This window comes from Acomys russatus, chromosome 13 (genome assembly GCF_903995435.1).
Source record: "Acomys russatus chromosome 13, mAcoRus1.1, whole genome shotgun sequence".
Lineage (NCBI taxonomy): Eukaryota > Metazoa > Chordata > Mammalia > Rodentia > Muridae > Acomys > Acomys russatus.
The window spans coordinates 70,990,231-71,017,626 of record NC_067149.1 but is presented as its reverse complement, the minus strand read 5'-3'; the positions used below and the strand labels follow the sequence as shown (position 1 = coordinate 71,017,626).

At 46.8% G+C, this 27,396-nt stretch overlaps 1 protein-coding gene across 1 annotated transcript in view; it reads left to right on the top strand.

Moving 5' to 3' along the window:
* The first annotated feature begins 2,917 nt into the window (after positions 1-2,917).
* Ipo8 (importin 8) overlaps positions 2,918-27,396 on the top strand; it is a 54,671-nt gene continuing 30,192 nt past the window's right edge. The window contains exons 1-7 of the mRNA XM_051155621.1: positions 2,918-3,205; positions 13,742-13,823; positions 16,899-17,055; positions 20,018-20,176; positions 21,257-21,413; positions 25,414-25,503; positions 27,068-27,162. Of these exons, the coding sequence (XP_051011578.1) occupies positions 3,122-3,205; positions 13,742-13,823; positions 16,899-17,055; positions 20,018-20,176; positions 21,257-21,413; positions 25,414-25,503; positions 27,068-27,162 (824 nt within the window). The 5' untranslated portion in view covers positions 2,918-3,121. The remainder of the gene's footprint in view (positions 3,206-13,741; positions 13,824-16,898; positions 17,056-20,017; positions 20,177-21,256; positions 21,414-25,413; positions 25,504-27,067; positions 27,163-27,396) is intronic.

Below are 27,396 nucleotides of genomic sequence, written 5' to 3'. Positions count from 1 at the left end.
ATCCTTAAGGTTTTGTTATTGTGTCCACTAATCCTCATTTCTTATTGTTTTGGTTAGTTGGGTTATCAGTGACGTAGGCTTGGTCACTAAGTTGTTAATAAAATATATTGGTTAAGAAAATTGAGCATATAGCTACCCTGTTTGCTAGAGCAGTGGCTCAGCTACCCGTCTGCCTAGACTCCACCTGACTTCTCTCACTGCACTAGTTCTGCTCCGGTTACCGTGTTCCCAGCTCCACTAGACAGCTCCTGTCTCACACAAAAAGCTGTTCGCACAGGGGGAGAGGTCCACGGCCTACACACTATGAACCAGTCAGCTGCAGGACTGCACCCTGCCGATCTCTTCGTGTTGCCTTTTGGTCACATCGAGAGTAACATGACCTCCTCCTCCACACCAGCTTGCTTTTTAACATGTTAATATCAGAGAATCATCTTTTTGAGCAGGTGAGGGAGCAACAAACATTTACATATAGAAAGTATTGTGGGCTATAGAAATGACAATGCCATATATCCTGACAGCACCTACCAATACCTGACACAGCAATTAACAACTGAGGAAACAGGAACACACCTTCATAGCCAGTTGATACAATATGTGAGGGGGGAGGGGAGAGGAAGTTACCCCAACAGAGAGAAAGAGGCTAGACATCTACCAAAAGAACAAAGTGTGGGGGAAGAACAGGTGATACATACCCCACATCTATTTTATTTTTTAATGTTAATTTTTTGTTTTTTGTTTTTTGGTTTTTCGAGACAGGGTTTCTCTGTGTAGCCTTGGCCATCCTGGACTCTGGCCTCGAACTCACTGCGATGCGCCTGCCTCTGCCTCCCGAGTGCTGGGATTAAAGGCGTGTGCCACCACGCCCGGCTTTGTTATTTCAATTCAGGTTTAAGGTGGCTTCTTTTTTTTTTAATATAGTTTATTAATTTATTCATATTACATCTCAATTGTTATCCCACCCCTTGTATTAATGTTAATTTTTAAAGATGTATTTTACAGGTATGAGTGTTTTGCTTGAGTGTCTAACTACATCGTGGGTATGCCTGGACTCTGAAGAGGTCCGAAGACGGTATTGGATTTTCTGGAATCATGTTCTGGATGGTTGTGAGCCAACTTGTGAGTGCTGAGAATCAGTCCCAGCCCTCTTGATCAATAAGTACTCATAACTGCTAAATCGTCTCTCTGCCCCCCCCCCCCCCAAAGTTTAATGAAAAGTATGACAATGGAGGTGGGATCTATGGAGCCGGACTCTGGAGAAGATGTGAGAAATGCCATCCAGGCTGTACGGAGTAGGGTGCAGAGGTGAATTGAGGGTGGGTGAGTGCTGCTGCCAGGGCTTCGCTCATTTTTTGTAGGGCTCTGTAAGATGGAGGCGGAGGGGGGGAGGGGACTTGAGAACATTCCTGAAGGATTCAGAACAACTATGGAAGGAAATGAGACCAGGAAGTAGGCGTGAAGAAAAAGCAGCGTTACAAACAGGTGTTCTCTCCCTCAGACACACGCACAGTGACTGGTGTCAGCGCAATATGTCAAAGGTAGTCTAAAGCAGGTAAGGCTGTGTGCTCAGGAGTGAGCAGTTCTAGAACTGAGGAGAGAGCGAGGTGGAGAGCAGGTGCAGGACTATTAAGGGAAAGGCAGAAGAAAAGAGGACACGAAGTGAGGCCCACGCCTGCATCAGTGCCGGGAGTCCTGAAGCAGCAGGATGGCCGCAAGTTTGAGACCAGCCCGGGCTATGAAGAGAGATCTTGTGTCACAACACAGTGGGGGGGGGGGGGTGGGGGAAGCCTATTAGAATTAAGATTTCATAAGTAAAGGAGATTGGAGCTGGGAGTAGGGCGGTACTGTTTCAAAGTGAAAACGCGTTTCCACTCCGACAGCTGCGTGCTTAATGGACCGCAGCAGGCAGCGATGGAAGGAACCCGTCTCATTTTCTGCCCTCTGCTTAGAACCCGGCTAACTGAAACAATTGTATCCTGATTACATGCTCCTGGGAGGATCACGACACCGGAGCAGAATTTGCCCTGTCATCTTTGCTGTATGCATTTAGACCCTGGGTTCCCCAGGGGAAAATTTTGTATGGATAGCAGTTGTGGGTGCAAACGGTGTAGCTCTTCTTGCCTTTCACAATGAAGGGCTGGACATTCTTGGCACTCGGGGTCATATGGTTTCTCTACCCACTGCATTTTATACTCACTCTAATGTATATTACATATGTACATGTATAACACACACAGAGCCTTTCTATTAGATTATGAGTTTTGTGTTTTGTTTTGGTTTTTGTCTTTCAAGACAGGGTTTCTCTGTCCCGGACTCACTTTGTAGATCAGGCTGGCCTCGAATTTACAGAGATCCGCCTGCCTCTGCCTCCCAGTGGAGTGCTGGGATTACAGGCGTGCACTCCCCCTCACCCCGGCTACATTATGAGTTCAATCATGCAAACCTGCATTGAATTTCATCTTGTTATAACGTGGTATCTAAAAATTACAGTATTCTGTTTGAAAAGAGTGAGTGCTAGGATAAAGGGTGGCGCTCCTACATTGAAGGAAACCTCTTCCGTAGGTCACATGCTTTCAAGGCCCCAGCAAGTTTGTGCTGAAACAACTCAACTGTGATGCGCAGAGTTCTCGGGGCGGAGGGGGTCGGGGGGTCCCCACTCCGTTTAAGATCTGCCTGATTAGCAGCAGCTGTTAGCAGACGCCAGGCCAACTTACCCTGCTTAAATGGGTTGGGCAGGCTAGGGTTTCCGTACAGCATCATGGCGGCCGTCTGAAGCCGGCGTAGAACGTACAGCATCATGGCGCCCACCGCGGGAGCCGGTCGGTGCGGCACGCCGCGGGGAGGAAGAGGCTGTCGTAAAGCAGCGTCGCCGCTTCCTCTTCTACCTCCCACTGGCTGTCGTAAAAGGTGAATGGAGAGAGAGTTGTGGAGGGTAAGGAGGGAGGCCAGGGGGCGCGGAGTGAGAGTGGCGCAGCAAGTGTCTGCAGGCGGCAGCGGCGGCGGCGGAGGGTCGGGGTGAGGCGGGGTCCCTGCGGCGGAGCGGGCGCGAAGGGGCCAGGAGACACCCCGGCGCCACCCGGCCTGCCGGCCCTGGGACCGGAGCCCCCGCCGCCGCCTGGGGAACATGGACCTCAACCGGATCATCCAGGCGCTGAAGGGCACTATCGACCCGAAGCTGCGCATCGCAGCCGAGACGGAGCTGAACCAGGTGAGCCCTCCTCGCCCGCCGCCTGCGCCCACCCGCAGCCTGGAGCAGGACCCCTGCGGAGCCGCGGGCGCACCTGTTGGCTACCGCCGTCCTCCCTTGCTGCGCTCGCCCAGCAGCCGGCTTGGACGGCACAAAGGAACTGGTGAAGCCTTTGCCAGGGTTCTTTGGGGTGTGTTTTTTCTTTTTCTTTTTTCCCCCTTAGGGCGCTTATGTGGAGGCGCGGTGGGGAGAAAGGAAAAGAAAATAATCACCAAGGTGAGCTAGCTGGCTTTCCTCCGGACCCGCCCTTTTCAGGTGTTGCTGTTGTTTAAAGCCCTCCCCCACCCCCTTCGCCTGCTTCAAGCGTTGGCTGTGTGGGTCCTGGCCGTTTTGCTGGCGCGCTGGGCAGTGCTGTCCGAGAGAGTTCTCCGGGAAGAGCACATGTTTCCATGTACCTTGTACCTTTTCAATGACTGGTCCAGCAATAAGTATTTTGAGGCAATTCTTTCGAATGCTGAAATGTTTGTGACTTTCCTTTAAGCTTCCATTCTTCTAATCAGCCTCACATTGTTCCCGTGGTACCGCCAATAATTCTTGTTTTGTTTTTTTTTTAATTTTTTTGTCACTACCCCGTCCGTCGGTCTTTTTCTTTCATGTTGGAGACAGGGTCTCACTGTGTAGGGCTAGCCTGGAACTCAGCGTGTTAAACAGGCTGGCTTGGAACTCGGTGATCCACCTGCTGCTGCCTCTGCCTGTAGACTGCTGGGATTAAAGGTGTGTGCTACCACATCTGGGCCAACATTTCAAAACTGTCACAATCAGAAGCTCTGGTTCTGCACGTGTAAGGTGGGGGGGGCGGGGGGACCATGCGTCTCTCATTAAAACGTACAGATTAAAATCGTTGTGCATGGCTTGACAGTCGTTTGAGGTTGCTACAAGTGTGAGGGGACTCTTCCTTAATTAGTGGATCTTTTTAAAAAATATTTTATTTAATTTTTATTTATGTCCGTTGGTGTGGGAGTGTCAGATCTTGGAGTTACAGACAGTTGTGAGCTGCCATGTGGGTGCTGGGAATTGAACCTGGGTCCTTTGGAAGAGCAGGCAGTGCTCTTAACCACTGAGCCATCTCTCCAGCCCCTAATTAGTGGATCTTAAGGGGTTGCCAGGACCTGCTTCTCTGAGAACTGTTGGGTGTGCAAATTATGGGCTTCATCCTTGAGGTAAAGATTCTGAAAAGCTGGGAGCAGGAACAGGTTTGTGTTTTTAGCTGGCTCCTCAGGCAGCTCTGTTCCTCCTAAAGTATAAGGGTACTTCCTGGCCAGTGTGTTTGCCCTGGTTTAATTCTTAAAAAGCAGGCGTGTTTTGAACCTTTGGAAGAGGAACATTAACTGACAATCTGTGGAGTTTAAGGTATGTGTAAATCCAGGATCCTCAAGAGATAAGGAAAATCGAGTTCTTGAGGCCCTACTTGATTTACAGCTCTGCTCAAGCCTGTTACACTAAGGCGCGCAAGGCCAAAAAGGATGCTTTGGTGTCTCAAAAAGAAAAGGACAGTCACCCCAGAGTAAGAGACACTTAATGTCAGTACCTGTCCGAGACATTGTAGACACAGTGGCTGGGCTTGCATCCTGCTGGTGTGTACAAGGCAGGCTGCTTGTGTGACGACAATGCTCTCACCACAGGGCCAGGTGTCCCTTTGATAGTGATAATAGGGAACATAGCTTTGATGTCATGCTATACTTTCTGAGCCTAACCTTGTGTGTTTCGGATTTGTCCGCACACAAGTGCTGATGATATTATGGAAGCAGAAAAGATTTGAGGCCTGCAGAGCCGAGAGGTGCTCAACCCGGCATTCTCTTTGTAGTAAGTTAAGTCCGATTCTGTCTCATCAGGCAACAAGTTTTCCTTGTTACTTATAAAAAGTAGTTTGTTTTAAAGTGTGAGGGCCTTGGCTCATCAGCAACACCACAAAAATCAAGCCAAAAGAAGATGGCGTTGCTGTGCCATTCACTTAGCAGTTACATCTTGAGCAGTGTTTTGGGCTGTAACATCCCATCAATAAGCTTTTGTACTTGAAGTAGAAGTAGATGTGTCACTTCTTGCCGTTAATGAGATGTGATTTGGTACTGGGTTCTGCAAGCTTGTCTCTTAGCATCCCTGTGTCGTCCCACCCTGTGTCGTCCACGGCTGCGTGAATGAGTAGATATCTACTGTGTGGAATTAGAGTTTAGCTCTTTCATCCACCCCCCCAGGGGTCTCTTGTAGCCCAGGCTGTCTCCACCTCCCGAGTGCTGGGCCACTATGTGTGCTTTGTGTGGTGGCGACTGGGTCAAGGGGCTTTGGGTATGGTAGGCAAGCACTCTGCAAACTGATCTACCTATATCCCTCTCATCTTGTTTTCTTTCCGTGTGTGTGTGTGTGTGTGTGTGTGTGTGTGTGTGTGTGTGGTTTTTGTTTGTTTGTTTTTCGAGACAGGGTTTCTCTGTGTAGCTGTGGCTGTTCTAGACTCACTTTGTAGACCAGGCTGGCCTCGAACTCACAGCGATCCGCCTGCCTCTGCCTCCAAGTGCTGGGATTAAAGGTGTGCGCCACCACACCCGACTCTTTCTTTGTATATTTACTCTTTTTGTTTTGTTTTGTTTTGTTTTTGAGACAGGGTTTCTCTTGTAATCCTAGATGTCCTGGACTCGCTTTGTAGACCAGGTTGAACTCACAGATACCTGTCTGCCTCTGCCTCTCAGTGCTGGGATTAAAGGCGTGCGTCACTAAGCTTGGATTTTACTCTTCTTCCTCCTCCTTCCTCTCCAACTTCTTTGAGGTGGTGTCTTGCCATGTAGCCTAGTCCTCCTGCCTTCTGTGTTTTGGGATTAAGTGTGTACTGCCATGCCTGGCCTTTTATTTCTTTTGGTGGTGTAAGAGATTGAACCCAGGGGCTTGCTCATGTTAGGTCAGTAGTTTACCACTGAAGTATTGTTTTCAGCCTTAAGACGTTTACTTTTGTTACTAAGTTCTGGAATCCCTACTTTCTTTTTGCTTGTGAGTCCTTCATTCTTACTTTCTTTTTTAAAAATTTTTATTTATTTATTTCTGTAATTTATTTAGATAACATCTCAATTGTTATCCCCTCACTTGTATCTTCCAGTTCCCCCTCCCTCCCTCTTTCATCATATTCCCCTCCCCTAGGTCTTATATATATATATATATTTTTTTTTATTGTTTGGTGGCGGTGCTTATTGGACCCAAGGTACACATGTGAGGCACACCCCCAGCCACATCCTTTTTTTTTTTTTTTTTCCGAGACAGGGTTTCTCTGTGTAGCCTTAGCCATTCTGGACTCATTTTGTAGACCAGGCTGGCCTCGAACTCACAGCGATCCGCCTGCCTCTGCCTCCCGAATGCTGGGATTAAAGGCGTGTGCCACCACGCCTGGCCAAGCCACATCCTTAGCCATCATTTTCTTTGCTGAGGTGTTGAGGGAGCTCACAGGCTAGTTAGGAGAGATGGGATATGGGTTTTGAGGAGAGCAGTCTATAAATGTGTTGGGATAGAGAGATGGGACAGTCATTTTCTAAGGGTGGCATTGACAGAGACCTGGATGTTGAAACAAGAGCGGCAGGGGAAGCTCAGCGAAAAACCAAACAAACAAAAGTATAAAGGCAGTTTTATTAGGAGCAGGTCTTGGGCCGGCGGGTTCACTGGTCCCAAGAAACAGGGCCAGGGAAGTTGCCACACAAAGGGAGACAGAAAAGTGAGGGTGGAGGGTTAGGGGTGGCAGAGAGAGAGGGAGAGGGAGATGAAGGAGAGAAGAAGGAGAGAGGGAACCAAAATGTCTGCATTATATAGTGAAGAGCCTCTGGGGGCTGGAAAGTTCTGGTAGGGACTGAGGGATGCTGGGAGAACGTGGAGTTCAGGTCCACTTTGTTATATTAAATAGGCACCTCAGCCACTTGTTCTGCTTCCGAATCCCAACATCCCAACCTTTTGTTGATAATAAGTGAATAAGGGGCTAAGTAATTGTCTGCGACTGCTTCCTGCTGATCTTGGGGTGTCGATATTGGGGATCCATAAGCTGGAATGTTGGCCAGGTCTGGGAAGAGCAGGTTGCTGTCCGAGCCTGGCAGGACCATTTGGGGCTACGGATATGAAGGCTCAGTTGAAGCAGTTTGTGAGGTGTAAAGGGAACTTCTATTCTCCTGAGGTAATTGTTGTCTTAGAGGCTTGTAGCCTCCTCCTGCTAGCCCAGGCCTCATCCCGGAAGCTTCTAGCCTCTGTACAATCTAACCTAGGCCTAGAATGTTTTTAGCTTCTGAGACTTACTGCTTAGTAAGCTCACCCTTTCTTGTTCTTTCTAAGCTCTGGGCTGGCTGGTTCAACTCAGCTGTTCTGGCTTAAACTCTTCTCCCAACTGTCTTATTTAGTCTGGCTTTTCTCACAGCCCGGACTTGCTCTGTTTCACCTCAAACTAACTCAGCAATCTGCTCTAATCTTCTGGCGTCTTCACCTGTGTCAGCTTGTTCCCTCATTCAACCTCTCTGTAAAACTCCAATAAAACTGCCTCTTTAAGTAGCTTTGCTCTCCTCTCTCTTCTCATGGGAATTGGGCGTATCCTATTCTGTCAAGTCTTTCTCTGATTTATCACTTTTTCTGCCACTCAGTTAGACATCACTTTCAAACACAGGTGCTTCCTCCTTCTACAAACTAACTTTACCTTCACTGTTTGGGATTAAAGGCGTGTACCACTGTGCCTGGACCTAAACTCTTTTTTTTTTTTTAATTTTTTTTTTAAACTGAAACTTGCTTTATACCAGGCTGACCTTGAACTCAGATCTGCTTGCTTCTGTCTCCTGGATTAAAGATGTGTCTGTATTTCAGCCAGATTACACAGACCTAGAAGGTCTTTGGATGTGATCTCTTGCCAGGGCAGCCTTGTTCTAAATTAAAATTCCTCTACAGTGAGACTGGACTGGGGCAGTGGGTAGCAGCTTTGTAGCTGTCGTAGATGCAGGTTTTGAGGAAACACCTGGACTTGGCAGGATGCTGTAACAGAAATACATGTCAGGGCAAGACGATAAAGAGGAGGTTAGGGAGAAAAATTTTTTTCTTGGGTGTACATTTGAAACTTTTAGGCCCATGGTCTTGGTAGTTGGAAGAGGGGGTCCCAGGACCAGGGAAAGGGGAATAGATCCTACCCCCAGGGATAGGCAGGTCAGGAGGCAAACAGGTTGTTGATTGACAGTGTTACTGGAGTCTATTTGACATGTGAGAAACAACTTATGATCTCGAATTTTTGACTATGGTAGTGAATCTGTAGTGGAGTGTTTACCAGACTTTAGACTAGTGCTGTGTCAGAACTCCATTGCTTTGAACTTACGCCTTAAACTTTATACCCTTTTTTTTTTTAATCCAATTATTCACCACTGTGAGACACAGGTGGTTGATTACTGGGAGCAGTCAAACCCTTCAAACCCATCAGAGATCTGAGAAGGTACGTTAGAGCATGGGGTGTAATCCAAACGGTCTGTGTAGCAATTGAAATGGCAGAGTTTACTCATCACCCAGACAGCTCCCGCACTAGGCTCCTGTGGTGTTGATGTCTTTGTTGGGGGTACAGGCCCCAGGGCAGCATCAGCCTTTGGCTGCCAGGCCTGGCAAATCCGAGAGGCCATTTGTTACAGTATTTTGTATTTGTTCGGCCTACAAAGCAAATAACTGACACAGGGAGACTGAAACGTACTTTAAAGCTGCCAGCACTTTGCCAGGCAGAGTCTGATCTGATTCTGATCTATTCGTAAACTAAATAAACTGCTCTAAACCTTATAACATACATATATTCCAAACACTTGCCACTGTGACCCCTGGGCCGGTCCTCATCAAGTCCCTACCGTCCTCTTCCAACCATCAAAAAAACCTCCCTCTCCAACCTTCAAACTTTTCTCCTCCCCTCCAGGAAGTCCCGCCTTCCACTTCCTGTCCTTCTGTCCAGCTGATTGGCTAAACAACGCTTATTGACGGTTGATACATTCACTTAGCATTCCCCCACAGCCTTCCTGTGGAGGAGGAACTGAAAATGACCTCACCTTGTGTTAAGTAATGTGGGACAATTAACTCTCCAGTTGTCCTGTTTGTCCACGGTTCAGGCGGAGGCCTTACCAGCGGGCCAGGCTTAGGGGCATTTATATGCCCAGTGTTTAGCTACCACAACACAGGTAGAGTTGTCGATGCCCCAGGTATTTTCTTTGGATACCTTCGGGTTACTGCTAGGAGCTGGGGTCTCTGTCACAGTAAGCTTTTTTTCTTTTTTTCTTTTTTCTTTTTTGGTTTTTCAAGACAGGGTTTCTCTGTGTAGCCTTGGCTATCCTGGACAGCCTTGCTTTGTAGACCAGGCTGGCCTTGAACTCATAGAGATCCACCTGCTTCTGCCTCCCAGAGTGCTGAGATCACAGCCGTGCGCCACAGTGCCTGGCTGTAAGCTTTTCTCATTGACCATTTAAACACCATATTCAGCAGACTTCTGACGTGCCTGTCTGTCTGAGGTATATTTGAATAGACAAACTGTGCTTGTTTGTCTATAGTTATCCTCCCTAGGTTTAACCTTGAAAACTAATTAATTACATTAGTTCTTAGCTTGACTACAAATACGTTTCTGAACACAGTAAAGGATATGATTGTTTAAAGGTGGCTGGCTACCAACTTGCATTTCCTAATTGTCCTTAACAGATTGCAAAAATTCAGTAGCTTTCAGGAGACTAGAACTTTAGGTTCCATCCCTGTTAGGCTTGAGTCTTTACAAATTAGAATTGAAGCTCTTTTAGTAGCAAAGTAACACTTTGAGTCAGGGTTACAGTTCACCGGGAGGCCAGCAGCCTTGCCCGTCCTACTTAGTGCACCATTACAGGCCCTTGTAGTTTATCCAAACAGCTAAAGCTTAAAAGGCAGAGAGAGAAGTTAGGTAAACATTGCAGTCTACATGCTGAGTCCCGCACAGCCAGGGCTGCACAGAGAAGCCGTCTGAAAAAACCAAAAAAGAAAGCTGGACTGATGTGGCACATGCCTTTAATCTCAGCACTTGGGTGGCAGAGGCAGACAGATCGCTGTGAATTCCAGGGCAGCCAGGGACACAGAGAGAAGTCCTGTGTCAGAAAACAAACAAACAACCAACAAACAAATCCAACAAAAAGACACCCCCTACCCCTGCCCCCCGCCCAAAAAACAAAACTTTTTTTTTTTTTGAGACAGAGTTTCTGTGTATATCTTTGGCTGTCCTGGATTCTTTGCAGACCAGGCTGGTCTTGAACTCATAGACACTACATCTTTTTTTTTTTTAAGATATTTTTTTCCTTGATACTGGGTTTTTCTGTGTAGCTTTGGCTGTCCTGGAACTCTATCTTTGGATCTGGCAGGCCCTGAACTCACAGAGATCCTGTAGATCAGGCAGGCCTCAAACTGAGCTCCACCTGCCTTTGCCTCTAAGTGCTGGGATTAAAGGCATGTGCTACCATACCCAGGAAAAAGATTTATTCTTAATTATATACATATAGTTATACATAGTTATGTATGTAATGAAGAATAAATATATATAAATAATGTGTGTGGGTATGTGCATATTAATGCAGGTGGCTGTGGAGGCCGGGGAGCTGGAGTTATAGGCCCCTGTGATCAGAGCTTTACATAGGTGTTGGGAACTGAATTTAGGTCCTCTGAAAGAGTGGTAGATGCTTTTAACTTCTGAGCTGTCTCTCCAAAGCCTCCTATTTTAAAACTATTAAAAATAAATTTAAAAATAAAAATATTTTTATTTATGTGTATTCCATGTATGTGTGGGTGCCTAGGGAGATCAGAAAACAGTCTTAGATCCTCTAGGGTTGGAGCTAGGGGTGTTTGTGAGCCACTTGATGGTGGGTACTGGGGACTGAGCTTGGGTCCTCTGGAGGAGCAGTGAGAGCTCCTAACCACTGTGACATCCCTTCAGTTTCCCACACCCGCTTTTAAAAGAACTACTTTGAAAACTTTGTGGTTTCAGTATGGATAAAAAGGAACTTAACTCTTTCTTTTCTTTTCTTTTTTGGGATAGTAGCGCTCCCTGGCCTAGAACTCTGTTTCTAGACTAGATTGACCTAGTTTTTAAAAATTGAGTTGGAGCCAGGTGGTAGTGGCACAACCAGTATTTGGGAGGCAGAGGCAGGTGGATCCCTGAGTTCAAGGTCAGCCTGGTTTGACGAGTGAGTTGCATTGCAGGACAGCCAGGGCTACACAGAGAAGCCCTGTCTCTAAAACCAAACCAACCAACCAAGTGGAATGGGTTGGGGCTGCAGGGACAGATGAGCAGTGAGGAACACTGGATGCTCTTCCAGAAGACCTGAGTTCAGTTCCCAGCACCCACACGGTGGCACACAACCATGTGTAACGCTCGTTCCAGGGGATCTGACGGCCTCTTCTGACTTCTGTAGAGACTAGGCATGTATGTGGTACACAGACATACATGTAAACAAAACACTCTTAAACATAAAAATAGATACATATATTTTTTTTAATTGAGTGGGCTGGCAAGATGGCTTAGTGGGTAACAGTGGTTTACTTTCAAGCCCTTGACCAGAGGTTGGTTCCTGGAACTCAGGTAAAGATAGGACAGGGTAAATCCATTGATTATCCTCTGACTACATACACACACACGCACAAAGATATACACAAAGAAACAGACACACGCACAGTTGTACACACACAGATGCACATACATACAGACACACAGAAAGATACACACAAAGAAACACAGACACACACAGATACACACAAAGACACAGACACACCCACACAGGCACCCCTCCCTCTGCACGTGCTAACATACACACACACACACACACACACACACATGAAAGAAAAAGAAAGGAAAAATATTTTTAGAAAATTTGAGTGCCTCTACTAACCTAGCTATGCCTCCGAAGGTGACATTGCCGTGTAGGCGCTCGGGAGAAGTCAAGCTGAATGGCCCCTATGGAGTGTTCAAGGTCTGGTTTCTCTCCTTGAGAATTTATGAGACTTCTGGGAATGTCAGTCAAGCAGAGCTGCAGGGGTGTGCAGGGCTGTGGGGTGGTGGGAGGGGATGGATGGGGTATCTTTGTTGTTTGTGCCCATGGCCAGAGTCAGGAGAGATGGCCCAGGCAGCAGGCTGAGCAGGCAGGCAGTAGCGTGCACTCCAGAGGCGCCGTGAAACTGCGAAGACTGTGCCCGGCAATGCCCATCTTCTGCACTGTCCACGCCATTCTGTCCCTCTCTGAACCAGCACGTGGTTTTTAACATGATTCTGTCTTTTTTCCCCCCTGTATTGGGGCTTCTATTTTCTGAAGTTGACTTTTTGTTTTCTGTTTGTCAAAATATGTACCAAGAAAATTAAAGCCAGGTAATCAGGGAGGAAACCATTGTGAGTAGGTTACATTAGTTGCTTTTCTTCTTTTAGTAACAATGCCCGGTAAAAGCAGTTAGAGGAAGGAAGGGCTCACAGTATGAGGGTGCAGTCCACCAGCAGGGAGGGCATGGCAGTACGCGCTCCAAGCGGCAGCGTGGTACGCTCAGTAAGGAAGCAGGGAGAGGCGGACGCTGTTGTTAGCTGGCTTTCTTCCTTTTCCTCAGTCCAGGACCCGCAGGTAAGGAGTTTTCCTATCACAGTGAACTCAGCTACAGAGTCCGTCACAGATATGTGCGGAGCTTGTCTCAGAGGTCACTCTCAGTATTGAGCACCACAGAGGTCAAATCAAAGACTGAGATTGAAAATCCACTGATAGCTCTTCAAGTTGATTAGTAGAAGCTGAGACATCCTCTTTCACAGGGTAAAGGGCGTACGAAACTTGTAGAGGAAATAAATGGTCAACAGCAAGGTTCTTGAGTAATGAGGTTTCAAGGCTTCACAGGTCATTGCGCCTGGGGTTGAGTGAATACTCACGAGCCTAGGACACTTTATGGAGAGCATTTGGAGACAGATGCTAAACATCATGAAAGTATTCACATTTTTATTTATTAGTTTATTATGAGAATTTTTATCACATAAAGGCATTTTCATAATCTTCATTTTACCTCAGAACTTATCTCATGTTAAAAGGTTTTCTTGGTTGGGCGGTGGTGGCACATGCCTTTAATCCCAGCACTCAGGAGGCAGAGACAGGTGGATTGCTGTGAGTTGGAGGCTAGCCTGGTCTACTGAGTGAGTTCCAGGACAACCAAGGCTACACAGAGAAACCCTGACTTGAAAAACAAAACAAAACAAAACAAAAAAAACCCCAAAGCCAACAAATTTTGCACAGTAATCTATTCTGTAATGGTGCGGCAGCTATTCACAATGCCATTCTTTTTTTTTTTTTTTTTTTTTTTTTTTTTTTGGTTTTTTCGAGACAGGGTTTCTCTGTGTAGCCTTGGCCATCCTGGACTCACTTTGTAGACCAGGCTGGCCTCGAACTCACAGCGATCCGCCTGCCTCTGCCTCCCGAGTGCTGGGATTAAAGGCGTGCGCCACCACGCTCGGCTTCACAATGCCATTCTTACAAAGTGTTTTTCTCTTTGTAATTTCAGTCCTACAAGATTATTCATTTTGCCCCCAGCTTGCTTCAGATCATTGTCTCAGACCATGTGGAGTTTCCTGTGCGTCAGGCAGGTAAGCTGCGTGTTCAGGTCAGTGAGAGCTCTCCGTTAAATAGTTACAATGTACTGTACAAAATCACGACAGTCAGAATTCCAGCATGGCTCCAGGAGTGGCCCTCAGAGAGCTGCTGGCTGCTGAAGGCGGAGGCTGGCTCTCCTGTGGTGGTATGGCTCAGTGGACTGTCACATGCCTTGCTCTCCTGTGGTGGTGTGCTCAGTGGACAGCCACACGCCTCGCTCTCCTGTGGTGGTGTGGCTCAGTGGACAGCCACACGCCTCGCTCTCCTGTGGTGGTGTGGCTCAGTGGATGGCCACACGCCTCGCTCTCCTGTGGTGGTGTGGCTCAGTGGACAGCCACATGCCTCGCTCTCCTGTGGTGGTGTGGCTCAGTGGACTGTCACACGCCTCGCTCTCCTGTAGTGGTGTGGCTCAGTGGACGGCCACACACCTGTGTTCTTGGGCTTCACTAAGTGGACCCAGGGCTGAGGAGGATGGGCAGATAGGTGGAGATGCCCTGGGGCCACAAGGGGAGTTGAAGGGAGGTGGCGGTGGATGGATATGGCCAGGGTACAAACTATGGAACATTCAAGGGACAAAAAATATAATTAAAAAGTAAGCATTAAAATCTCTTGAAAAAGTAGGAAGGACAATGAAATGCTTGTAAGGCATAAAAACACTTTATTTTCTGTTTGAAAGTTAGTGCTGGATACTGTTTTCCCATCTATCCTGGTTCTGTTTGTTATTTTACTCTTTGCCTCTCTAACATTGTTGTTTTCCAGTTTTAATAATTCAATCTCGCTAACCTGTCTCTCTGTCTCTCTGTCTCTGTCTCTCTGTCTCTGTCTCTCTGTCTCTCTCTTTCTCTCTCTGTCTTTGTCTCTGTCTCTCTCTCCCCATTGAGCCAGGGTTTCTCTGTGTAGCCCTGGCTATCCTGGAACTCTGTAGACCAGGCTGGCCTTGAACTCACAGAGATCTGCCTTCCTCTCCTCCCAACTGTTGGCATTAAAGATGTGCACCAGCATGCCACTATACCCACTTTTTTTGAATTTGACTTTTTTCTTTCTTTTTGAGACAGCATTTCTTTATGTAGCCTTTGTAGACCAGGCTGAGGAACTCATAGTGATCCACCTGCCTCTGCCTCCCTGAGCACTGGGATCAAAGGCATGTGCCACCACTCCCAGCTTGAACTTTTGTTTTAAACATGAGATTTATTTTTATGTCTGTGAGAGCTTATGCAATTCCATGGTGTGTGTCTTCCCTCTGTACCCCTTACATGTAGTTCAGGTTGGTTTTGAATTCATCTTTCTGTTCTAGCCTCTCAGTTTCTAGGATTATAGGCATGCACTACCATGCCCAGCTTTTTCAATTATTGTATGATTACTCTTAATCACATTATAGACTATAATAATTGCACTGAGATACATAAGATACTTAGTTCATGGCCTGGTTTAAATTAAATTAAAAAGACTTAACACATGCACACACACGCACGCACACACGCACACCAATGCTGTAATTATTATTTTTACTAAAACACATTAAAATCCTAGGTGCATCAGAATGTGTGGAAGAGGGCTTATAAGATACCAAGTTTATAATTTAGTTAAATTTCTGTCACATTTTACCCAATATAGAATATGTAGGATTTTCAGTGGTGAACTGCTTTTATCATTCAGTTTTAATTTACATTAAAATAGGAGTAGAAGGAACTCTGCTGAGGGCAGAGGGGAGCTGGGGAAAAGCTGGGCACTCTAGGGAAGCTCCCTGTCTTCTTGCTGCATACTGGAGAATGTTGTTGGCACTGAGTGTTGGACTAGAGTGCTGAGGGAGCTCCATACTCCTTCTTTTTCCTTGTATCTCTCTGGACATGATTTCATGCTGCAGTCCAGGCTGGCCTTGAGCTGTGTGTGTCGCTCAGACTGGCCTCAGACTCACGCAATGTTTCTGTCTCAGTCTCCCCATGTGCTGGGGCTGGAGGTGTGCACCTCTGTAGCCAGCCACATTTCTTCTTATCCTAGCAAGCTGGACCTGCAAGTGTGAGGACCCAGGTTCTGATCCCCAGAAACCTACATAAAAGCTGGGCACACGTGGTGGCTGCCTGTAATCCCATCACTTGGAAGGCAGAGATGGGATCCTTAGGGCAGATGTCGAGTGCAGAGTGAGTGATGTCCAGGTCCAGTTCATGGAAGAAATCATGGGCCTCTGCAGGCACACTTGTACACACACAGTGCCCTCCCTCACATGTGCCCACACACTTGAGAATATGCATTTCTGCACACATCACAAACACACACATGTAAAACAAAAAACAAAAAAACCCAAGACAAAACAGTCCTTTTTTTTTTTCTGAGACAGGGTTTCACTATGTTATCCTGACTGTCCTGGACTCGCTTTGTGGACAAGGCTGGCCTTGAACTCATAGCAATCCACCTGCCTCTGCCTCCCTAATGCTGGGATTAAAGGCGTGTGCCACCATACCTGGCGGAGAAAACAGTCCTATAGTAGTAATTCAGCTAACTTCTTACAAGTGTTGAATGTTGAAAAGAATAGAAACAAAGTAATTGATTTATGTATTTTGATAGATGTAGATACAGATTTCTTGAGGTTTTTCTAAACATATTTGAAGATAGAGGCATATTTCTTAGTAGATATCACAAAGGATTAAATGAAAATTATCAAAGCTGTAAGACCACAGAAACTGCTGAATGATGGTGCCGGGTGACAAGGGAGCGCGCGTGAGCAGCAGACAGCAGCTTCCTGTTAGGTTTGGGAAAAGGGAAACTTCCTGATGCCACTGTGTCTGCGCTCAGCCTGAAATAGGTACATGATTCCAAGTTCATCTCCGCATCACTTAACGACATCTGCAGCTTGATGCATGTCCCTGTTTGGCTCCCGTAGGAAACTCTTGAGTCTTCCCATCTCCTCTGTCCGTCTACTCTGCCCAGATTGGCTTTTGGCGCATGGAAGGTTTTCCATCTCTAGTGGGCACTGCGTTCTACATGGAAGGCTGTTCAGCCTTTGAGCTCTGTAAGATGGCGTGGAAGTGGTCTTCCCCGCTCCAATGCATCTGCTTTCCTCCTAAACTCAGCTGCCATCTACCTGAAGAACATGGTGACACAGTACTGGCCGGACAGGGAGCCTCCACCAGGAGAAGTGATCTTCCCATTCAATATTCATGAGAATGACCGGCAGCAAATCCGTGACAACATCGTGGAAGGGATAATTCGGTCTCCGGATCTGGTGAGGTAGGCTGGACCCTGTCTGTGCGGGCCTTGGCTGGGACTGAGTGTTGGGTGTAATCTTCAGTTTTGTTTATGCGTATGTATTTTTAACTTTTTAAACTTTGAGGCAGGTCTCGTACATCCCAGGCTAGTCCCCAGTGTGCCATGTGACCGAGGGTGGCCTTGAACTTCTAGCTGTCCTGGCTCCATTCTCAAGTGCTAGGATTACAAGTGTGTACCGCTATGGCTGGTATATATGGAGTTGGAGCTTAACCCCAGGACCTCATGCAAGTTTTTACTATCTGAGCTATGTCTCCACCCAGGAAATGCTTATATTAGACAGCATAGCTGTGGAGTTATATATTTTGCAATCTTAAGATAGCAACAAATTCACTTCAACATATGAGCCAATAGTGAACTGTCCTTGGCAGATGGAGGGAAGGGCAGCAGAAGGAGCAGTGGGAGGCCGAGGTGGTTAATATCAGTTCTGAGGTGCAGCTATGGTGACAGCAGGCAAAGGAAGGACATCTGAGGGTGGGAGTAGCAGATAGAACAAGCATTGACTTACTGCATAGTTATTTTTCCCAGCTAGGAGAACACAGGTGTGCTCACTCAAGAGAAGCATCCGTGTTCTCGTTGGTTGCCCACGTGCCAACCGCATCTAGGAGGTCTATCTGTGAGGATGCTCGTTTCCTGTCTGGATCGCTCAGTAGTTCCACAGCAGCGGCAGGGGTAGCTCTCCCTGCCAGTCTTGCGCTTGGCGTGGTTGAGAAGTGGACCACGAGGCCCATCTCAACATGAAACCCTAGAAAGTGAACAGTTAGCTCTTCTTACGGGACAGCTGCTGGCAGTAGACAGGTCTGCCTGTTTGCTATGAGCCCGGCCTCTGTGGCTATGTCCCTCCTATGTCGCAAGGACCCCTGAGCGTGTTGCTGCTGCTGGTCTCACTTTGTTTACAAGTAATGCAGAGAAGATTGATTTGGTACCATAAGGGAGATATAGTGTGCTACTTATTGTTTTTTCCAGTTTTTGTGGACCTAAGTTATTGACTATTCAACTGAACGTTAGTTTATTATTTATCTTTTACAACTTGGAGTCCCGGGACTGAGGATGGGGCTGAGTTGGTAGCATGAGACCTTGGCTTCAGTTCCCAGCACTGCACACATGGCAGAGTGGCATAGTGCATGTGTGAATCCCAGAACTTGGGATGTCTTCAGCCGCATACTGCATCGGAGACCATCAGTCTTGGCTGCGTGAAACGGTCTTACAAATAAACAGCCCACCAAAAATTACAAATTGGAATGTTAATTTTGCCAGGTTAATTTCTATCAGATGATCTTACATACTTTGTAATAACAGTGGTAATTTGTAGAAGGGACACTTTTTCCCTCTTTGTTTTTTTTTCAACCTTAGTTACAGATGAGAGCCCACTGAGGACATGATGGCTGCACTTAGTGCTGTGGGATAGCATCTGGCACACTCTTCTTTTTCTGTTCTATTTCTTTCCTTGCTTTTTCCATGTTCCCCTTTTTTCTTTGGCAGTTGTTCCTAGATTTTTTATTTTCAGAAATCATCCAGCAAATTCACATTTGTTATATTCAAAGTACGGTACTTAGTGTGTGTTTCCATTGGTTCAGTACACTGTACTCCTAACCATTCGGTAGATGTGTGTATGTGTACATGCAGCACATCCTCAGAGAGGTGCTCTTCCGGGGAGCCACACATCGCTCCAGGCTTGCCCGTCTGGTAGATACGTGTGTATCTGTCTGTCTGCCTGTATGTCTATGTATGTATGCATACATATCATCTACCAACCACCGATCGTCATCTATGTGTGTGCGTGTATCTGTGTATTTGCGTGTGCATCATCTCTGTATGTATACGTAATCTGTATCTGTCTTGTTATCTCTTCTATGTGCAGCATCTCTCTGTGTCTGTCTCTGTTGTAGAACAAACGCAGGACCCTATATACGCTGCCCCTATTGGCTATGAAGACCCAAACATAAAATAAAAACGAGGAAGAATTTTTAGAGTTGAGGTAGATTGCTGTATACTTGGAAATTTTTGACAGCCCTTTTGAGTTTATTATTTTTTAAGTTTTTGTTGACGCTTTGTGAGTTTCACGTCATGCTCCCCAATTCTACTCATCTCCGTGACCTCTGTATCCACCCTCTGCCCTTGCAACCTCTCATCCCAGAAAACAAAATAAAACAAAACAAAAACAAAGCACAGAAAATATGTCCTCGTGGAAGCTGCGGGGTGTCACATGTGTCCCCGCCAGTATGTCCCTCTGCCCACACAGCTTTACTTGCAAGTCTTCACTGCAGTGAGTCACTGGTCTGGTTGAGGCCTCTGGCTTCTGCTGCACCCTCAATACCAGATCCCCACCAGGGCTCCTGTCTGTTATCCTGTTCTTGCCCTGTGTCATGAGGTCCTGCAGCTTTGGGTCTGCGGGACTGGCCCTGTCACATGCTTCAGCAGGTCATAGATGAGGTGGATGTTGGGGTCAAAGCCCTGGATCTGTGCCTGGGTGGTAGCTGAGCTGGTCAGCTTGCCAGCTCTCCCACCCCTACCCCACCAGGCTGAGCTCTGCACTATTGCTGCCTGGCTCACCTGATGCTTCAGCCTGTAAGAGGCAGGGTCACCTCCTGTTCTCATGCTGTGCCCAGTTGAGGTGTGGGAGTCGGGGCACTCTCCTGAGTGCTGCAGCTGGTGAGAGGCTGGGCCAGCTTTCCTGTTCTCATACCTGTGGGGCCAGCTCTCCCGTGTCTCTGCCACCAGTGCTGCTAGGCGAGGTGCAGGACCCACTAAAATACCTTTAGGGTTAGACATAAATTTTACTTATTTGAGGGGTTTCTGTTTATTTTCGGTGAATTGAGCCCCTGAGAAGGTTTTTAATAGGTTCACTCTTTCTCACACCCCACGTGCGTACACAGTCCTGCCTCGTTAACTGCTTGCATTTTGTGTTTTCTTTTCCACCTTACAGAGTCCAGTTAACAATGTGTCTCCGAGTCATCATTAAGCATGATTTTCCTGGCCATTGGCCTGCAGTGGTCGACAAGATAGACTACTACTTGCAGTCACCAAACAGTGGGAGCTGGCTTGGCAGCTTGCTCTGCTTGTATCAGCTAGTGAAGACCTACGAGTAAGTTCATTTCTACTGGCCAAAGAGTCAGGCTGGGAGAGCAGTCTGCTGTGGGGTTTGGCAAAGTCAGTTCATCGTGGGAAACGCTGAGTATGTTCATTTGCTGCAGTCGCTCAGTGGCACTCATGTTCTCTGGTGTACACTGCTGATTTCTGAGGTAGCAAGTGACATACTGTTGGCTATGACATCGTTCTTTAGCCGCCACTGTAGATCCACCTTCCTATTAAGAACGTTCTCTGGGAGAGTTCGTGAAAGTTGCTGATTGTGTACAAGGCGTGGGTGGCGGGGTTACGGTAGGGTTGGGTTTTACGATGCGTGCTGCTTTTGCACGTGCCATCCTGTACTTCCCTTTGCTCTCAGACGAGGTATCACTTGGTAGATCAAACTGGCCTTGAGCTCACAGCCATCCTTCTGCCTCCACCTCCTGAGTACTAAGATCGCAGCCCATGTAGTTTTCCTTCTTGAAGATGATGGTTTAGGAAGTTTTGTAGACTTTCTATTTAGAAACTGTTTTAGGTTGGCAGCAGCAGAAGTGAAGTGAGAGCACCAGGCTTGTGAGGTATGTTCACTCTCAGCGCAGCGTGACGCGAGAGCACTTCCTGTACAGTAGGACATGTCTAAGCCAGCAGACCAGCTTCCTTTACTATGTGAGTTGTGGGCTGATGGACATTAATTTACCTCCCTCCCTCCCTCCTCCTTCCTTCATTGCTACATCACAAACCATCCCAGGGCCATTTTCAGGAGCCACAACCCCAGCCCTTGACATTTTCAGATAGTTTTGCTCTATAAGTTCAGGCTAGCCTTGGAAATCATGATCCTTCTGTCTTTACCTCCTGGGAACTGGGATTGCAGGTGTTCAGTTTTGGATTCTTAAACTAGTCCAAACCTTTAAAGAAAGATTTTGTGACTGTCTGAAACAAGAATTTATTCTCAGACTTTCTTCCAATTTGATTGCAGCACGTACTAGAACATTTAAGCCTGTGTTTTACATTTTTTTCTGGTTTTATTTTTTTTCACTCATTGCATATAGACCATTGGGATGGAAAAATCCCCTTTTTAACTCTGTCTTTGCTCACACAGATATAAGAAAGCAGAGGAACGAGAGCCTCTCCTGGCAGCCATGCAGATCTTCCTGCCTCGAGTTCAGCAGCGGGCCCTGCACTTGCTCCCCGATGCCTCCCATTACTCTGTGCTGCTGCAGAAACAGATTCTGAAAATCTTCTATGCCCTTGTTCAGGTTGGTTCTACTGCAGGAGACAAACATGGAACCCTGCATTTGTGTCAGTCATTTATTTTTAACCTTAAGAGTCTCAGGCTCACAGAGATTAACTCACTAGCCATGTTCACCGAGTATCCAAAGTTCAGTTTGTGTGCTGCCTTTCTCAGCCTAAAGTCCCAGTCATAAAGAACCCAGGTGTTGCCTGACCTAGAACTTGAGCTTAAATTCAGGGTCCCATGGTTACAAGAGGGGAGGAGGGAAGCAGAGCCTTCTTCAGGGGGGTCACATTGATGGCCTGTTCTCCTCTTCAGCCAACTTTACGCCAACACAGATTTAGCAGCTCACTTTTGTGGGAGTGTCCCTGCAGACGTACAGCAGGCAGGAAAGGACCCTTAGGGTGAGGTAAGACTGCAACTCGGACCAGCCTGGCTTTGACAATGAGTGCTGGACTTCAGCCATACTTACAGTGCAATTTTGGAAAAAGTATGCTGCTAGTACTTAACCCAGCCCAATGAGTATGACAAAGCTCACAGCGTAAGGCTCTACCAAGTACACGTGGCTTCGTCCTAAGATGGGCTCTGTTGATTTAGAAACAGTGCTCAAGACACTGGTCTAACCTGAGGTAAACATGGCGTGTGGCCCTAAGGTAACACAGGCCACTCAGGCTGCTCTGAAGTACAGATGGCGTCACTCACGAGGACGGGTTTCATGGCCTGGAAGTGATGCTCAAGGCTTTAGGGGATAAGCAAAAATAATACTCGGGGTTATGGGCGGAGCCTGCCCAACAGGTAGCAGAGCATTGCCAGGTTGTAAACTACATTACCCAGCATTCCAGGAGACACAGCTAAGTGTCTTCTCCCTTTGGAGAGATCAGGGGCGTGTTTAACTTTCCCTGGCTTCTCCCAGGCTAACCTGTGAGCACAAGGACCCCTCTGTATTTTCTTCGATTTAGGTCACTCCCCTTTTCTCATGTGGAGACTGATATGGTAATTAAAGAATACCTGCAGGGTAGGGAAGGAGCGACCCTAAAACCTGAGACTAGTTAACGCTGAACCCTTGAAAACCGGGAGAAGGGATTCCAGCCTGGGAAGAGGGAGTGAGGTGGTGCGGCGAGGGCTGAGTGCCTGTCTGTGCTTTCCTGATGACTGCATGTGACATGAGGGTGGCGTAGTTAAGCTGGGGCAGCCAGAGCTGGCGTGTGCTCTTGTTTCGCTGTGACGTGGGCATCTTTTTGCGGTTTTAGCACATATCACTAGTACAGAGTCAGAGTTATAAAAGGTCCCCTCTCATAAACTGTTTTTTTGTTTTGTTTTGTTTTCTTTCTTTCTGAGACAGGGTCTCTCTGTTTAGTCCTGGAGCTCACTATGTAGAACACACTGGCCTCCAAGTCACAGAGATCCACCTGACTCTCTGCCTCCTGGGTGCTGGAATTAAAGGTGTGGCCAATGCACTGGCTCCATAAGCTTTTGATAAAGGCAGTTGAAGGCAGATTTAAAAAAAAAAAATTTTTTTTTTCAGGATAGAAGGAAGAAGTAGATCTCACAAGAGAGAAGAAGAAAGTAGAATATCAAAGAGATACACCGCCCACATTTTCTGAACTATTTAGGAAGGAAGCTGCGTGGCTGCTTCTGTGGGGTCAGGGTTAGAGCTGTCCCTCGGCAGGCCTGCTTTCGCAGCACGCAGCAGCAGCCGCCCTTGCATTTGGGGCTGGACTGGCCTTCCCAACTGGGAAAATAGAGCCAGGCATTGCGCAGTAACGTGAAGGCTGGTGATATGAGTTCTCTGTGCTTTATTTACTTGGCTAACTAACGGGGAAAAAAATCTCTTATACATATTAAAAAACAAACAAACAAACAAACAACCCAGAAGGTGAATCACTCTAACATCTTTTAACGGCGTTGGTAATCTGTCATGTATTAATACGGCAGTGTGCTCCTCTGGAGGCAAAAAATTAATAAATAAGATTTCAGAAGTGAAACTACAGTCATGATGTAAGACAGAATTAGAATTGACTGCCTGGGGTACAGAAGGCCCAGGCGAGCTGCTCTTAGCTGTCTGATTCCATAGGACTGATTTTGTCTGAAGCAGCATTTGTGTGTGGAGAGGAAGCACTTGGCTTCTTCACACACACTCCAGGGGTCGGCACTGTTTGCCTAACCCCTGCCTGCTGCTCCTCTGGACCCCAGTTCAAGCCCAGTTGCCTCCCTCCCTTATGCCACTGAGAATAAAGGATGACGTTTCTCAGTCTTTTTTTTTTTTTTTTTTTTTGAGACAGAGCCCCACTGTGTGGTGGAGGTGGCTCAGACTCAAGCCAGAGCCCCACTGTGTGGTGGAGGTGGCTCAGACTCAAGCCAGAGCACCACTGTGTGGTGGAGGTGGCTCAGACTCAAGCTAGAGCCCCACTGTGTGGTGGAGGTGGCTCAGACTCAAGCCAGAGCCCCACTGTGTGGTGGAGGTGGCTCAGACTCAAGCCAGAGCCCCACTGTGTGGTGGAGGTGGCTCAGACTCAAGCCCATCTTCCTGCCTTTGCTTCCTGAGTGCTGGCATGACCTGTGTGAGCTGCACGGCGGTTCACAGGTGTGAACTTACACACCCTAGCCACCATTCTCACCTCCTTCACTATTTGACGTTGTCCCAGCTTTGTGAGGCTGCAGTAATGTCTCTTTTAGGGTTATGCCACTAACACCTAGCTAAGGACAGTAGAACAGTGGGCATGGAGGCAGCTCCCTGCAGCTCATAGCAGGGGACATAAACACCTGAGCAATAGTCATCAGAGGTTTTGGGCCATGAAGTAGAGGATAGGGACTGAAGAAGACCTTCATATGTATTTAGTGAGGTGAAGGTTTTCATCGAAGTGCTCAGACTTACAAGGTTGATACATGAAGAGGCAAATTGTAAAAAATAACCCAAAATGCATGTGAAATAAATGTGACCTCATTGATGTCAAACCTTTCTTTTTAAAGGTAGACCAGAGGAACAATTAATTAAATGTATATTTATAAATTTAAAATACTTATATATAAGCACCAGGCATAGATTTTACATATGTATAACCTAGTGTTTTCAGAGTAGAGATGGGAAGATAGGGATTTCAAAGCTATCTTTGGGTCCACAGCATATTTGAAGCCAGCCTGGGCTATAAGAGACCATTTCAAAACACATCCAACCAGCCAGCCAAACTGACAACTGCACAGGAAAAGAGGGCTGGGGAAGTAGCTCAGGTGTGAGAGTGCTTCCCCTGAGAACACCAAACCCTGGCTACAGAAAACCAGGTGTGGTGGCAAACACTTATAGTTTCAGTACTCGGGAAGCAGAGGCAGGAGGATCAGGAGTTCAAGGTCACCTCTCTGGGTGAGTTTGAGGCTCACCTGGGATATGTGAGGCCTTGTTGCCTTCTACACCCCAAAAGAAGTGTGTGTGTGTGTGTGTGTGTGTGTGTGTGTGTACACGTATGTATGTGTGTGTATGCGTGTATGTGTGTATGCATGTATGTATTTGATACACACACACATATTAAAGATTTATTTATTTATTATGTATTCGGTGTTCTGCCTTCATGCCAGAAGAGGGCACCAGATCTCATTACAGATGGCTGTGAGCACCCTCTGGTTGCTGAATTGAACTTAGGAACTTTGGAAGAGCAGACAGTGCTCTTAGTCACTCAGCCATCGCTCCAGCCCCACCAAAAGTATATATTTGATTATGGATTTTTTTTTTTTTTTCATTTTTCAAGACAGGGTTTCTCTGTGTAGCCTTGGCTGTCCTAGACTTACTTTGTAGACCAGGCTGGCCTCAAACTTACAGCGATCCTCCTGCCTCTGCCTCCCGAGTGCTGGGATTAAAGTTGTGTGCCACTACACCCAGCTGATTATGGATTTTTTGAAAGTTAAATTTGAGATTGGATCAGGAGTCATGAATTGCTGTTTTCCTTAGCTATCTGTATATTCTGCCCCTCTGACATAAGGTGCTGACTTCTGTGGGCAGGAGGGTTACTGTCCGCTGCTGCTCTGTTTTCTAGTACACACTGCCTCTTCAGCTGGTGAATCACCAGACCATGACGACGTGGATGGAGATCTTTCGCACCATCATTGACAGGACAGTCCCTCCGGTATGTCAGAGCACTGTGGACAGCCTGCACGTGGGTCGGGGTACTAATGCTCATTCACTGTCTGGCCTGCTCTTTGAAAAAGCAAACAAGAAACAAACCTGCTATCATATCAACTAATAACATAATGTAACACATAATCACAAATGTTCACTGTAGAATATCAGATCAGCAAGAGTATTAGAACGTGAGCTATGTTTAGCTCTAACTGGCTCAGACATCTTCATCCTTGCTACCTATGCTCTAGTCTTTTCTCTTGAATGTATATTTAGAGTTTTACTTATAAAACTAGTACATGTAGCTATATTCTCAAATTTGATTTTTCACCAAAGAGAAATATAAATGTTAATACTTTTCTGGTTATAACGTTTTAAAAATTAATTTAAATTTATATTTAAATTTCTTTTTAGTGTGGGTATAGGTAGGTGTGGGGAGTAGACTGTGGAGTATGTGTACAGGTCAGAGGTCACCTACGGTTCTTTCTTTTCACCCTGTGGATCTTGGGGCTCCAACTCGGGTCATCAAGGGCGGTAGTAGCCATCTTTCCCCACTGAGCCGCCATGCTGGCCCTGACCTGTTTCTACACTGTTGCAGTGCTGGGCGTCTGGGTAGTTTTAATGCTGAAGCCTTTAACTATGAGTGTAGCTTAGGCTCGGCTGGGGTGAGTGCTTGCTTCCTGAAGGTGGTGGGCTTTCGGCAGACCGTGAGAAGCAGAAATAGTGCTCAGGTGGCTGAGGGCACTTGCTGCAGGAGCACACTGGGTTCTACAGGTAAAGGCGTCGCATTGTGATCCACAGTAGCAACAACAGTGCCTTCTCCATCTGTCAGGAACCTTTGTATCTAAGAACCTGAGTCGGCCTGAAATGACCTCCATTCTTCAAGTGTTCATCTCTCTCTCACTTACGTCCACGGTGTCAAGGCTGAGCTCAGGGACGCTGACATGCCAGGCACTGTCCTTTGTTGTCCTCGTTTTCTGCATTATCCATAATTGCAAAAAATTATTCCAAGTTTTAAAATGCCAATATAAACAATAAAGCAGTTCAGCGGTTTTTGGCAACAGTCTTCTTATTGTTGCCCACATCAAAACTCAGAACCTGGGCTGGAGAGACGGTTCAGAGGTTAAGAGCACTGACTGCTCTTCTAGAGGTCCTGAGTTCAACTCCCAGCAACCACATGATGGCTCACTACCATCTGTAATGTGATCTGATGCCCTCTTCTGGCCTGCAGGTGTGCATGCAGACAGAGCACTGTGTACATAATAATAAATAAATCTCAAACAAAATAAAACAAAACCTCTGCCCTTCCCATTCTCTCAGGATTCATCAAGTGACTTGGCGCCTGTGTTTTGTCTCTGCCTGCCTGCATCCCTGAAGATGAGTGTGAACGCCAGCACTGGCCAGAAAAGATTTGCTTAGCTTACTTAATTCTTAAGCAGCTACCTGTAAAGAGTGTATGTTCACATAGCAGTTTCATTTTGTGTAGCTGTGACTTAGCCCACACCAGTATCTATGCTGTATTTATAAATACTCTCAGGCAAAGCCTGACTCGGACGCTTCTCTCCTCCTAGGAGACGCTGCAGGTTGACGAGGATGAGCGGCCGGAGCTGGTGTGGTGGAAGTGTAAGAAGTGGGCGCTCCACATCGTCGCTCGTCTCTTTGAACGGTATTCCCACGCTGACACGTCACAGCCGGTGTCTTGCTCTTAGGTGCACTGGATTGAGTGGTCCTCGATGTTATGTAGGATGTGACTTATCTTTTTGTCTCTAAAGCATAGAGAGTAGCTGGGCATAGTGATGCTTGTTTCTGTTTTAAGCTTTGGAAAGTGGAGGGAGGAGGATCAGGGTTTAAAGTCATCCTAGCTACACAGTGAGTTAGAGGCCAGCCTGAGCTGTAGGAC